The sequence below is a fragment of the Antedon mediterranea genome, chromosome 3 (genome assembly GCF_964355755.1).
Source record: "Antedon mediterranea chromosome 3, ecAntMedi1.1, whole genome shotgun sequence".
NCBI lineage: Eukaryota > Metazoa > Echinodermata > Crinoidea > Comatulida > Antedonidae > Antedon > Antedon mediterranea.
The window spans coordinates 3,221,150-3,236,485 of NC_092672.1; the positions used below are offsets into that span (position 1 = coordinate 3,221,150).

The 15,336-nt window shown below is 33.2% G+C and overlaps 2 protein-coding genes across 2 annotated transcripts; both read left to right on the forward strand.

The window, feature by feature from the left end:
• The first annotated feature begins 51 nt into the window (after positions 1 to 51).
• On the forward strand, positions 52 to 14,105 carry LOC140044545 (lissencephaly-1 homolog). The gene is made up of 12 exons (XM_072089102.1): positions 52 to 285; positions 747 to 1,903; positions 2,879 to 3,070; positions 3,249 to 3,327; positions 4,330 to 4,608; positions 5,697 to 5,793; positions 6,194 to 6,368; positions 6,809 to 6,905; positions 7,532 to 7,663; positions 7,927 to 8,028; positions 8,339 to 8,495; positions 9,581 to 14,105. Exons 3-12 carry the CDS (start codon positions 3,039 to 3,041, stop codon positions 9,652 to 9,654), a joined length of 1,224 nt encoding a protein of 407 aa, XP_071945203.1. The 5' UTR covers positions 52 to 285; positions 747 to 1,903; positions 2,879 to 3,038; the 3' UTR covers positions 9,655 to 14,105.
• LOC140043551 (uncharacterized) lies at positions 171 to 1,225 on the forward strand. Its single transcript, XM_072088076.1, has 2 exons — positions 171 to 285; positions 747 to 1,225. Exons 1-2 carry the CDS (start codon positions 171 to 173, stop codon positions 1,223 to 1,225), a joined length of 594 nt encoding a protein of 197 aa, XP_071944177.1.
• Positions 14,106 to 15,336: the final 1,231 nt, after the last annotated feature.

Sequence of the window (15,336 nt, forward strand, 5' to 3'; positions counted from 1 at the left end):
TACTTACTCAAAAAATGATGCGCGCGCACGTGTGACGTAATTAGATAGGTCGAAACGACCAAATGCAAACAAGCAACAAAACAACTTGAAAGCTGACAATTCAATTCTAAAACTCAAAGAAGGAAGTGATCCAAACAGTCAGGCGTGCTGAAGTCTGCTGAATTTTGAGTATGGCTTATCGTCACAAAGATAGATATACATGCAAACATTGTCTACAAAACTTTTCAGCAAAAACGAATGTTTACCGGCACATAAGGAATGTTCACTCTGAAGTACACAATAAAGGTAAAGGTATATAGATATATTATAGTCAGGCCTATCTAGCTAGCTCTCCTCTGGAGTCGTGAACGAAGAACTGCCGAGCGGCGGGGAACACAGAGCTGCCGCGCGAGTGTGATATATTTGTATCTGTATTGTAGGCCTAGGATTTATTTTTCGGCTGCGAATATATCACCTATATGACGATAATATTGTTTCATAATTCAGAGTTTCAAAATACAAATTATTTTTTTTTAAATGTGGTAATTAACTTATTTTTAACTTAAGTTAAATAATATAATAATATTTTAATAAATAATAATAATATTATTAATATAGAAAGAAAATAGACATGGAGGGTTGTTGTACCTCCAGAAATTGGGTTGGGTCATGGAGCATGGAATTTGGAGATTTCAACTATTTAATTTGATTTGCTATAGAATTAATTAAAAAGATAAAAAGTTAAATTATTCGATTTTTCTTTGTAGAATCAAACAAGATCGAGTGTGTAAAATGCGAGTATCGTGGACGTCGTCTGGATCAACTACTGGAACACGTCAAAGAAGTACATCACGTGAAACTAGACATCGTTAAATTAGAATTTGATAACAATCTGGACTTTTTATTTTGGAAAGGAGAACAAGAGAAAATAACAATGTCGGTCTATGCACAGAAAACATCAGCAAAAACAATTGGCGAAAATAAATATTTTTACTATTACTGCAATAAAAGTGGTTATATTGCTGTACATGAAGGACATAGAAAAAAGCCGAGAGTCAGTGCAAAGGCTAAAACAAAAGCGTACTGTATTGCGTATATAAAGGCTATAGTTGAAGGTGATGGAAAGGTGAAGGTGGAATTCTGTCAAACACATTTTGGTCACGATGAAGTATGCTCTAAGAAAATCAATGAAAAGAAAAAAGAACACTTAGATAAGTCATCAATAAAGAGTACAAAATCCAAATAAGTTTAGATAAAAGATTTCCATAAATATATCATTCATTAATACAAAAAGAAAAGGGAATAAAATGTTGTTAAATAAAAGAAATTATTTCACTATAGTCATTTATTAAATACAGTATTTAAAAAGTTTGCACTGTTTATTTGTAAAGAAAAAGGGATCGTGTCATTCCTTTTCTGCAATTACATGTATGAGACAATCGCATACAAGAATAAACAACAATGTTTCTGATTTGGCAAAAATTGCATAAATAGGTACCAAATTTAGTTACAGCAGAAATTGCAGTAGAATTGTTGGCATGATCACTGTAAGGGAAATCTACTATAGAAAAAATTTCATGATGCAGGAACAAATAAAATGTTTGGGTTTACATTTTGTACCCCTCCAACTTCATAATTATATCGCCAAAAAACAACCTAGCGACACCTGAAATACGTCCGTTCGTAAATTCCCACTGTATTTGTACAATGTCACTTCTGGATCCTCATACTTATATTTTTCCTAATGACGTCATAACATCTACTATTACACGTCCCCTCTGGGCTACTGTATTTCATCACTGCGTGCATTGTGGGTAATTTTGAACGTGTGGGAACGGAAGAAATTTACGACATATTTTGGAGTTGTTTTCCATTACTTTTTGACGTAGTTGTTTTACTAATATAGTAAAATTGCCGGTTGGAGGTTTGTCTGTTTAGTTTCATTGTGTAGGGTTATTTCTAAAATGTATGAATGAAGAATCGTCAGAGAAATTCCACTCTAGGAGAGTGGTCGCCATCTTGCTGTCTGAAAAAGTGGGAGTGATCGCTACGGATTTTCCTCCTCTTGTCTCTCTCTGGCCCTTTTTAGGCTGCAGACATCCGAATGTCATGCAATATGTTACTAGAAATCTAGCATATTTAATCAGAATTTAAATAGTGCTCGATGATTGTGAAAACTGTAATTTATGTTTTTAGGTTATACTTCTTCAAACCCATTTACAAAGAAGGAAGAATTTGTTTTTGTTCATTTTAAGAATCATTATTGATTGTGTTAACCAGGCTGGAGGTGTAGGCCTAGCTAGAGGGCTAGGCTGGGCCTGGTTCCTAACTTTTATCTAGGCCAACTTGTAGAATTTGTTGTCAAAATACTTCATCAGAAGGAGGAAGTTATACAACACTCAAACATTTAATTTCATGTCTGAAAATCATTAAAAACAAAAACATGATACAGCAGACAAGGAGTTGAGATTAAATATTTGATGGAAAATGTTTTTAAAGATTTTTAACTTGATATAATAATTTCTATCTAGAAATTTGCAGAGTTTGGACTAATGTATTGAATAAAGCACATTCAAAATACAAGAATATCAAAAATTATTTATCTAAAATAATAAACTGATAAAAAGTAAATAGGCCTAGCCTACTATAGATAAATGACCACCCCTATAAATTATGGGGTGGATATTTAGCCCTAAATTAAAATTTAGAACTAAATTAAAATTTAGAAGTCAGTATACTTGAGCCTTGAATTGTGTTAACATTGCAAATTATTATTCCTAGATCCTAAATATTAAAGAATAAAAAGAAAAGCCAGACAGGAAATCCTATATACTTAGATTACTGCTCCCTCCCATCCTTTCGCTAACAATCACTAAATGTCATTTTATTTCTTTTACAGAATGAAAACTGGTTGAAACTAAATTTACTATTTCATGCACATTTAAAAGACTTATAAATTTCACTGCTAATCAGCAATAGTTATCAAGGAATTTTAAACATTGTATTATGGACTTTTGATGTATAAATATTTCGGCATCAAATAGAGACAATCAACCAAAATGGTTTTATCACAAAGACAAAGAGAAGAATTGTAAGTATTGCATTACCGTATTACTCTCGTAAATTTGCATAATGTATGCAAATTAGGTAAGTAAAGCAAACTGTGAAGTTATGACCTACAGCCAACATTTGTTTGCCAACTGTACTTTGAACATCCAAAACATTATAAACTTAAAATTTAAAAGGATGCATATTTTATGTTTTTATAGAAATAAATCAATTGCAGACTATTTACGGTCTAATGGCTATGAACAGGCACTAAATGAATTTATTAAAGAAACTGATATGGTAAGTACAATCATTGTGTTTAAATATTAATGTAAATCTAATTTCAAAATTTAATTGGAATCATTTTTCAATGTTCACACAGAAACAACAGGAAATTTAAGGACTCTATCAAACTAGTTTGTGTGATGTCCCCAAATTTGCTAGTGATATCCAAATACGGTAATGATATACGCAAATCTGGAAGTGATATAACATCATCATGTCCGTAATGTTGTCACATTAAGTTTGATAGTGTAGACAGAGCTTAACTGAAAAAAATGTCCAGGCCTGTAAAGTCGTAGGAAACTTGAAGTCACGAAATGTATTAGAATAAAGACATTTTGTACAAAATGACATGTAAAAACGTTCAAAATTCATGGAATTTAAACTAACAGTAGAAAGCTTGTTGAAACTCCAGTATGGAATTAATGAATCTTATTAAATAAAATGGAGTGTAGCTTGGTAGTTAACAAGCGTGCCTTCCAATCCTAAGGTCCAGGTGCCAGGGTTGTACAGTAACTCAAAATACTTTCAACTCCACTCGCTAAGCCTCAAATGAGACAATAAATTAAAGAATAGTTTATCCATCCTGTAGACTAAAAATTGATCATTTTCGACAATGTTTTCAAAATGTTTGCTTTATTGCATCTTTATCCCTAGTAGTACTTCCCCATAGTCTCTCTGGAAATAAAGTTTGGGGAAAAAGCTTATTTTATGCTTATAAAATGCATATCAAAGCTGATAAATTTAAGTGTGCCGAATCGTCTCAGGGCCGAATCATCCCGGGCCGAATAGTTCCGGGCCGAATCGTCCCAGGGCCGAATCGTCCCGGGCCGAATCGTCCCGGGCCGAATCGTCTCGGGGCCGAATCGTCCCGTTACCATTGGCGAGATACTTGCTGTTGGATGTGTATGAAATTGAAAAAAAATGTTTAAATGCGGTTCCCTTACTGTAAAATGACAGACTCTTATTAAATACAGTCATCGAATAATACTCAACATGACAATTGTTTTGTGTTTATAGCCTGGTGAGATAGAGAAGAAATATGTAGGTCTACTAGAAAAGAAGTGGACTTCGGTGATCCGTTTACAGAAAAAAGTCATGGACTTAGAATCTAAATTAAATGAAGCAGAAAGAGAATTCCAAAGTGGTCCTACACGTGATAAGCGCATTCCATCAGAATGGATACCAAGGCCTCCTGCAAAGTATTGTTTAAGCGGGCACCGAAGCCCCATCACAAAAGTTATATTCCATCCAGTCTATAGTTTAATAGTATCCTCATCAGAGGATGCCTCAATTAAGGTGAGTTGTTAAAGATTAAAGAGAGGATGGTTTAATCAATTTTCATTAAAATCGGTGTTCTCCCAATATAGAAATTAAGTCTGACAAATTAAGCAAATCTACTAAATACAAAGATGCTAAATAATATTGTATTATTGTTGTACTTCCCTAGTATTCAATTGACAAAATATAGCCTTTTATTGCTCTTGGTCAGTGTTTTTAATGGCTAGGCCTAACCTACCACTAATAGATTAGATAAGTGTTTATGTTATGTATAATTTTCTTTTACCATTTTAATGCTGGTTGTTTGTAGCCAATTTAAAACGACAATACTTGCTTTCGGGAGAACACTTAAAATAGAGGGTGGTTTGTTTTATTTTCCATCATAAAGAAGGATTATTTAGTTTAATTTGTTCGTTGGGTGGTTTTAATAATGTTACTTTAACAATCTGATAATTTATTCCATTTCGGTTGTTAATGTCTGTATGCATTGCTTGTTTTTGTATGAATTCATTTCCATGGCATCTTCCCACAAAGTCTTTTTCTCATTTTCTATGAGATTTCTCTATGACATTATTTCTTTCAAATAAAACTATTTGGTAGACTTTTGAACTGAACCCCATGCAAGATACAGACAATATACCAGGTCATGCGTAAACATATTTCAAATTCTTTGATTATTTGCATTTAAAAAATCTTTGAACTTTTTGGATCTAAAGATAACAGGAAGTCTAGACCTATATTTAGAATTATCAATTGTGGAGTTTAAAATCACAACAATAAATATGAGGTCAAATATCTTTTTTAGTAGCTTAGGTAGTATTGTGATTAATTTATTAGTAGCTTAAGTAGTATTGTGATTAATTAATTAGTGATTCTCCAAATAGATTCAAATCAAAAGTGTGTGTTTACTATTAAAATAAAGAGAGAGAATTTATTTTTATTAAATGTTTATTTATTCAACTTCTCACTGAAATGTACATACAAAGAAATAAACATAACACACAATTAATGAAAAAGTTTATATGAAATTATGATAATTAATATTATAATTATAAACCAGGAAGTGATTTTTCAACTCGTTTTTCCATTTTATATATTTGTTACAGGTATGGGACTATGAAACTGGTGACTATGAAAGGACTCTAAGAGGGCACACGGATGCGGTACAAGATGTTGCCTTTGACCAGACTGGCAAACTCCTTGGTAATAAGTCTCAAATATCCTAAAGCTCTGTCTAATACTTTATGTATAAATTATTTTACTGCAGAAACTTAATTTTTTTACTGCAGTAATTCTTAAGATTTATTTTTTAATAAATTAGAGGTTTATAATTGTAGTCACAGCATGGTGACCCAGAAAAAGCTTGCTAAATAATTGCTTGAACATGTTAAATAGTTTTTAAAAAGTGTAGTTTCTGCAGTAACTTCAGTAGAATACATTTTTCTTCCAAATGTTCATAATGTAGATACAGTTAACTTTCCCTGTTCATACCAAAATCTCTGTAACCCAGAAACGCTCCAAAAACTAGACAAAACCCACATTCGGGATACCAGACTTTCCTTCATTTTGTTTTCACCTATGTTTTTTCTTTGTTTTTTTCTAGTGTCTTGTTCCGCCGATATGTCTGTAAGGATATGGGATTTTGGTTCATACGAATGTACAAAAACGCTACAAGGCCACGATCATAACGTATCTTCTGTATCGTTTTCTCCTAACGGGGATTTTGTGTTTTCGTGTTCGCGCGACAAGACAATCAAAATGTGGGAGGTTGCATCTGGGTAAGTTCTGCTTCCAGATTTGTTTTTAATTTATTAGTGGTTACCGACGACTGAGACACGCATACCATTCATATCATATTCTTTATATTCTTTTTTCCAAAACAAAAGATGAAATGAAATGATAACTCAAATTCATAACAGTAAAAATAAACAATGTTACATAAAGGGTGGAAAACCATATGGAATGTCTTAAGCTCAGTCTACACTATCAAACTAGTGTGATGTGCCCATATATGGTAGTGATATGACGATATCATGTTCATATATGGACGCATCACAATTCGTTGTCACATAAAGTTTGATAGTGTAGACAGAGCTTTACATTAACTGTAGACTGGGTGATGAGTGGCCCCATACATTAACTACATCCATGCATGCTTTTGATGTTTAAGGGATTAAAATAATATCATTTTGACTTGATGTACTGGTTTTTTTTTTAGATACTGTGTAAAGACATTTACTGGCCATAGAGAATGGGTACGAATGATTAAAATCTACCATGATGGATCGCTTATAGCTAGCTGTTCTAATGATCAGGCAAGTCTTAACTCTGTCTACACCATCAAACTTTATGCGACAAAAAATGATGTGATGTGCCCATATATGGACATGGTGTCGTATCATTACTATATTTGGGCATATCACTACCATATTTAGGCACATTTAGACCTTATGGTAAAGGTAGGATAATACAGTAGAGCCCTGTTAACATGACACATGGTGCTAATGCTAGCTAATGGCGTTCTTTGAGAATAGGAATTGACTATAATATTAAAGATGTATTGTCCCCCAACAACATGTAAAATGAAGAATAATAATATCAAACTTTGAATAAGTCATTTTGTAGTTTCAATAAAGTTTATCACGTCCATAAAAAAACGCAGGAAAAATAATGTTTTTACTTTCCATCAACAAAATAAACAGATAAATTAACCGAAAAGTCAATGGCTGGCAGCCAATTTAACTGATTTTGGCTTTAAATTACATTTTTTCAGTTACTTTTTTTTCAATCCACTTTTTGGTAAAAGTGAATAACTATTATGTGACATTAAAATGGCATATTCAACATAAAATATTTGTAAAAATTATATTTTCAGGGGGACAATACAAAAACCAAAAACTATATAATTTTAAATGTTGTTGTAAATTTCAATTGTCTGTAGACTGTAAGAGTATGGGCTGTTTCCAGCAAAGAATGTAAAGCAGAATTAAGAGAACATGACCATGTTGTTGAATGTATAGCCTGGGCCCCTGAAAATGCTCATCCCATAATCAATGAAGCCATTGGATCTGAGGTAAGTGTTTATCATTTATATATTCAATTTAAGCAGAGACCTCTAATAATGATTTATTGTAGATTATGTACTGTATCCATACTTTTATATATTTTATGTATCTATGTAACGCTTTGTCTGTTTTTTTATGTATCTATGTAAAGCGCCTTTGAGCATGTTTTTTTTTCATGAAAAGGGCACTATATAATGTGGTATATTTTTATTTTTACTGAATCACTGTGATGATGGCACGAAATTAAAAAGGTTTTTATTGTTTTTATTAGATTAAGAAAGGAGGCAGATCTGGTCCATATCTAATTTCTGGATCGCGTGATAAAACCATTAAAATGTGGGACGTCAGTGCTGGAATCTGTATCATGACATTGGTAAGATATATTACTTTGCTTAATTACTTTCTTTGGACAAGATACAAGGTGTACTGTTATATAGATTTAATATTATTTATATTTGTCATAGGTTGGACATACTAACTGGGTACGAGGTGTACAGTGGCGTAATCCAAGACCTTCAGTTGGAGGCCTCGGGTTACGCCTTTTTCGTCATATTTGAATACCTGTTTTTCCTCTTGGCACTGCTCAGGGGTCCTCATAAGCTCCGGTGCCCCTGGGTTTAGCCACTGAGTGCTCATAGCCGTTACGCCATTGGAGGTTTTAATATTATTTATTTTTGTCATAGGTTGGACATGATAACTGGGTACGTGGTGTACTGTTTCATCCAGGTGGAAAGTACATAATGAGCGCAGCCGACGATAAGACACTCAAAGTGTGGGATTATAAGAATAAACGCTGCTCCAAGACTCTAGATGCCCACGACCATTTCACCACATCCTTAGGTATGTAAATGTAAAAGGAGAAAATTGACAGATTATATCTCCTTGGTTTTGTACATCCTCTACCCTAATGCGCTATTTTGTCACTCGAGATTGTCCAGAATTCTTGGGTAGACCAAAATACTGGGGTAGACCGGAATACTGGGGTAGACCGGAATACTGGGGTAGACCGGAATACTGGGGTAGACCAGAATACTGTGGTAGACCAGAGTACAGGGATAACACCCTACATCTGTCCGCAACACCAGGGGGGCTGAGATAGACCAGAATGCTAGGATAAGCCCTTACTCTTCCAAAAGATGAATTGGGTTATTTGCGATACATGCGTGAAGCCAGATGTGTACCCTGTACCTCCAATTTTTTGGTCCTTATTGTCAAGCAAGGATATTTAAAAAGCAATATGTTGTGGTACTCCTGCGCTAACCGATTTAAAATATGGTATTACAGTGTCTCGGATTCAGATTCAGATAACATTTATTCAGATAATAATTTATTAACATATACAAAATAGAAAAAAGATATTAAAGTGAACATAAATAAAGCAGTAATTTAGATATATATTATATTAGTGAGTGAGTGGCCGTAATTACGTAGCCATAACATCGGCAGGGGTTCGAGGCTCGCTCACTCCATGGTTCTGGTGGTAGAACGAGTCTTCTCGGATAAGGACTATAAACCGTAGGTCCAGTGTACACATCTAGCTCGTGTGCACTTTAAAGAACCTAGTACATCTTTCGAGACGAGTAGGGGGTTACCCCGGTGTATTAGTACATCACAGCCACTGATCACCAACTGGGCCCTCTGGGAGACCAGTCTTTGACTGAAGAGGTCACCCAGTATAAAGATCACCAACTGGGCCCTCTGGGAGACCAGTCTTTGACTGAAGAGGTCACCCAGTATAAATATAAATTTCAATCATATATAATTATTCTTTAATTTGTTTAAGAAAGTAAATAACAATATTGTCTGAAAAGTGTTAATGCCTTTCAAAGAATTGAAAGTATCTGACATGTTAACTGAATTAACTAATTGTGTATTTACTGTTTTTAAGTAACAACTTACATAAGTTTTCCTTATATCTTGTATAGATTTCCATAGAAGTGCACCATTTGTTATCTCTGGTAGCGTGGACTTAACGCTTAAAGTCTGGGAGTGTCGCTGATCGGATCATCCTCAAATATAGTGCTGTCACCAAGGTGATAATTCATCTGCAGTTATTTATCTGTTCAACTCGCTATTGTAAACACGTAAGCGGTACATTCAAATAAAAAAAAACTCCTATTAAGCTGTTAACTGTTCAGAACTAAAATATTAAGTCTATTTGCTTATCAGACCATTCTGCAAGCCCTTTCTCATTTTTGTTTCTACACACAAGCTAGCTGTTAGATTGAATTTTTATTTTTACTGTAAGACATGTAGAAAACTTAAGATAAGTGAGTGAGATAGGGCTTATAGAAGAATGGGGGAAAGAAGATAACATAAGAAACACACACATGTAAAATGATGTATCTTTATTATATTACAGTTGTGAATGAATAGGATTGTTTGTATTGTCTGGAATATGAAAAGATGCACTATCCTATATCAGATTGACTATTAATACTAATTAATGTATGAATTGGTATAAAATGTAGAGGCCCAGGTGAAACTTATTATCGGGGTGAAAAAACATTTGATATTTATTTGGTGTATTGTTAGTCGGCCTAATTACTATAAGGATATTTAGAGACATGCGAGTTATTACAACCAGGGTGGCCATTTTTAATACGCCAAGTCGTTATGACATTAATTATGTGTTTTAAATGTTGTGAATGTTGTCTGAGCATCTTAATGTGCAGCACATTTACCAGAAGTAAATTGAACGCCTCATGTGTCATCGTAAGCCTGATGTCAAACGTCTGCTTGTAGTTTTAAAACGCTAGTTGACCGATTAGCAGAGTGTATGATAAAAACCTGGTGTTATCTGCAGTACTTCCAAATTGATATATATATATAGTAAAGTATCTATTGGTACTGTACAGACTTCTCTATTGGTCCAGTGTGTAGTCTATTGGTCCAGTGCAGAGTCTATTGGTCCAGTACTTTAATTGCCAGTAAAGTGGTTAAAACTATTAGAGCAATGTTTCCCAATCTGGGGTTTGTGCCTGCCAAATGAAAGGAATACACGATTGCAGTCCGCACTTTGCGGTCCATAATACTGCATTTTCACAAGAAACATGTGGTTCCATAACCAGTGAGATCTTCCTTTAAAGAATGCCTCAATTTCACAATTGTCTTGGAGTGCCATTGGGAGTGGTTTAGTGGTGGTTTCTCTTTAAGTCTCATTCCTAAGCCTGACAAACATGTTTGAGTGTTTTTGTCTAATGTTGTATACAACAATAAGAAAACTACATTTATAATAAATTCACAATATTCCTACATAGCAATTATCTGCATATATTTACAAACCAAAAGGTGTTAAATTGGAAGTGATTAGTTTATGCAATTGGAGAGTATACAGTACAGTATCTATTTGTACTGTACAGACTTCTCTATTGGTCCAATGTGCAGTCTATTGGTCCAGTGCAGAGTCTATCGGTACTGTGCAGAGTCTATTGGTACTGTACAGTCTTCTCTATTGGTCCAGTGCAGAGTCTATTGGTACTGTACAGTTTCTCTATTGGTCCAGTTCAGAGTCTATTGGTCCAGTGCAGAGTCTATCGGTACTGTGCAGAGTCTATCGGTACTGTGCAGAGTCTATTGGTACTGTACAGTTTCTCTATTGGTCCAGTTCAGAGTTTATTGGTACTGTCCAGATCTGTCGATAACTGTTAAAATGGTTAACTGCTTCCTCATGCAACATGAACAATTGTGGCAATTATGTAAATCAGGCTTTAGTTTGTGTCTCCCTGTCGAGGAAAACAAATGGTAAAGTAGTTTTAAAAGATTCTGCACATCCGTCATTTAACAATATGTAATTAGAAAGTTAAACCCAAGCTAAACTTCTTTGCATCCATTATTGACAAATTAAAAAACTTGTAACTATTTTTGTGAACTAAATATTAAAATTTCAAAATAATTGAATGAAAAAAATCTGCTCCAAAATTGTGAAATGTAATGTATTATATAACATATTAACTGTAAGTAAAGTGTGTTCTATTGTTTTCTGAAATTGAAAAATATCTGGTTTGTTCCAAAAATGCATAACAAACATTTTTTTTTTTGATAATATGGGTTAGTAAATAATATTTATGCTAATTTACACACGCAACAAAGTACTATAAAGGTGTGTCCACACCAAGTTCAAATTTTGTGGGTCAAGCACTGATCTGAAGTCCAAAAAAAGGGGGTGGGGGTGGGGAAGGTGGTCACAACAGAATTGGGGTTTCATCCAGATTAACGTAAAGCATTTTTGTGTAATTTGTGTTTTTGATTTTTGACTGTCAATGTCAAACATGTGTTTAGACATAAACTCATTGACGTCTGTGTAATGTTAAAGGATTTTTAAAGTGCCTGGGAAGTATAACATATTGTGTCCATGCGCCAGACTGAATGGGCTTGGTGTGACACGTACCTTAAATATTTCAAATTTAAAACTTCTTCAAGCACGTAAACATAAAGAATAAATCATATACTGGTTATAGGTTGGTTTAAAAGATTGTTTTTATAAATACAGTAAAACACTTAATATAATATATATTACCGTTTTTTAATAAGCAAATTTGTTACTCATTTCAAAGGTCATTTATTTGTTTATGATTTAAATATTCATTAAGTGATTTAAATATTCATTAAGAAAAATATATAATTTATTGATCAATATGGCTATTATAGTTTTGGTAATGTTTATATTTAATGACGTATAACATTTTTGCAGTTTAAACACTAAAAAGTAATAGCCTAACATACACTTGTACGTGTGTTTCTTCCATTAACAAGGACATATCTGATATAATGTTGAAGGAAATTATAAACCACAAATGTCTAACCTGTGAGGGAGCATGTTAATATTATTATACTGCAGTTACTGCAGTAACTACATTTGGTTTATGTACCTATTTAGCAAGCTTGTTCTTATTGCATTGATTTGTTGAAACAAACTATAAATCATATGTTATTGCAGTAAAAAAAATTTAGTGCTGCAGTAACTGCAGTAGAATGATTTTGACGTTATTTCGAAGTGTAAAACATCTATGGGAGTAAAGATACACTATTATCAAGCAAAGAATTTATGTTTGGCAATCTTTCGTCATTCATAAACTTCTCATCACAGATGACACTGTTTCTTATACTATTTACAATGATTTACTGCTATTGTCAAATCCTTTAAGTATATGATAACTTTACTAACAGTATTGGGAAATAAGTTTTGTTTAACAATTTAATTTTTGTTATTTACTGCAATCTATGAATTAAACTTGCTAGATTAAGACACGCTCTGTATATATAGGAATAGGCTGTCTGTCATATCTGTCTTCTAAAAATCCTGTACTGTAACTGCAAATGTAATGGTTTTTTTTAACAGGGGTTTTCTGTATTAATGTTTAATTCGGCAAACTCCCCTTAAACTCGCCAAAATGTAGATTTTTTGTAAGGTCCCAAAATTCCAACCCTTCTAAACTACAGTTCTGAATACCAGACATTTTTAGGCCAGCATAAAATTTAAACTTGATTTAAAGGTGATCACTTAACTTGAAGGGGAGGTCAAGGATGGGCCTCAGATTTTCTTGGAAAAATATTAACAATATAGTGAAAATGCCTTTAGAATATTTCTAATTATGTCTAATATTTAATTATCAACATTAATACTTATTTTTATCTATGGCCAGGTCACCTAACAAAATATGTATTTCCTTTTTTTTAATAGATGACAAGCAACAACATTGTATTGACTTCCTTTAATCAATAGATAACAATGGTCTATTGTAAAAGCTATAAATGACACACATAAACAACGCTTAGTTTTATAGCATTACAAGGAAATATTTATCCTCTATTGAAAAGGGAAATAAAAATGTCTAAAGTGGCCTTTTTTTTGTACTATGTACTATTATAATTAAGTTAGAATTTTTTGTTTGAGATCATGTCAATATTATTCTGCTGCAGTTACTGCAGTAATTGCATTTTGTTTACTCTTTATTAACCTGTTTATGCAATTATATATCAAGCTCTTTTCTGGGCATAATACACATTGTTTATTATTGCAGTGACTGTCTCATAAATACATTAGAACCAAAATCATATATTATTTTTTTTAAATGTGGTAACTGCAGTATTATAATTTAGACATGGTCCCTTAATTTAATTAACTTTTGTATAAAAATGAATTTAAAATATTGATGTGCAGTAGAGTGTAATAGAGAATATGAGATACTGTATAAACAGTCTGGCACAGATTTAGCAGTTCACAATTTGCACATTCATTTTTAGCAACAGTGCGTAACAAATAATAAACCTATTCTTATAAATGTATGTTTACGTAACCTATCTTAATGTGATCATAACCACACATTATTATAACAATACAGTACAATTATTCTGGTATAAGGCTTATTTATCAGAAATATATAAGTCGGTGTTCTTCGTCAATAAAGCCAGTTTTTTTGCTGAAATAACTGTACGAACAGAACTTCAGTTGTTTGTGTGTATGCAAATAGTAGTTTTATATTTATTGTATTTTTATGTACAGTAATTGATCTGTATTGGCCAACTATCACAACTGAACAATTGTATGCCACGGAATTTTTAAACATGTTGCATTAGGGCCTATAACATAAAAAATGAACGCGTGTGAAGCTTTAGAAACACACAAAATGTGTTGCGCTACTGGCGCTCCATAGTTCCAACAGGAAGAGGTTGGATGTGTTTATTGTTGGGTAGCGCCCCTGTACGTTCAAAAACTTTTAAAGTTTTGCGCTAAAAAAGGCAAGTGTTCAGATGACCTCGGGCTTTCTAATTGAAGCAAAGACGTTTCCAAATAAGTAAATTTACATGACAAATATTTTAAATAATGAAATGAGCTAGAGGGTGAGCTCGCTTCGCTCGCTCCCCCTCTAGGAAGTGTAGACGATGGTTCTCGGAATGATAAAAATTTTCTCCTTGTACGTTTTCTGTCGGTTACCATTATTGAAAATGCTTGACATTCGTAAAACTAAACTACTCTGTTTCACAGTGTTTTAGATGATTAATAACATTTTAAAGTATAGTGTTTATTGTTTGGTAGGGCCCTTTGGGGAGGCAGAGTTATTTGAGGGAGGTGCTTATTCGAGGGATATAATATGTAAATTATTTTAGTTTTAATAATATGGTAACATTTATAATCAAATGAAATCCTCTAATATGAAAAGTGGTAAAAAAGAATAACAAATGCTTGGTAAATTGTAGATAACAGTGCGATGAATTCTACTACAAATAGTATAATGATTATTATTCAGTGATGTTTTATTGGGGAGGCGTTTATTCAAATAAATACCATCCTAATAATTATTAATACACTATTTAATTTAAACATCTTTTGAAACTAACTGCCGTGACAGAGTGGGCCCAAGAAAGAAGACATTACGGCTTGCAACATGGGCAGACATCTCGGTCCTAACGGGACACAGATTGAGTAAGCTGGCAGGAATAACTATAGATTATTCCTGCCAGCTTACTCAATCAACTATCGGGATTTCACTCGATTTTAAACAACATGTCTTATCATCAAATCATCAAATGTAATTTTATAATACTATTTCCCACAATATATTCCGATTCTTTATGGAGTATATTTAATTTGATCTTTATTAATTTGCAGTATAATTTTTATTTTTTATTACTGTACCACCTTCACACACGCGCGGCGTGGTTTTTTCTTCCTTCTTCC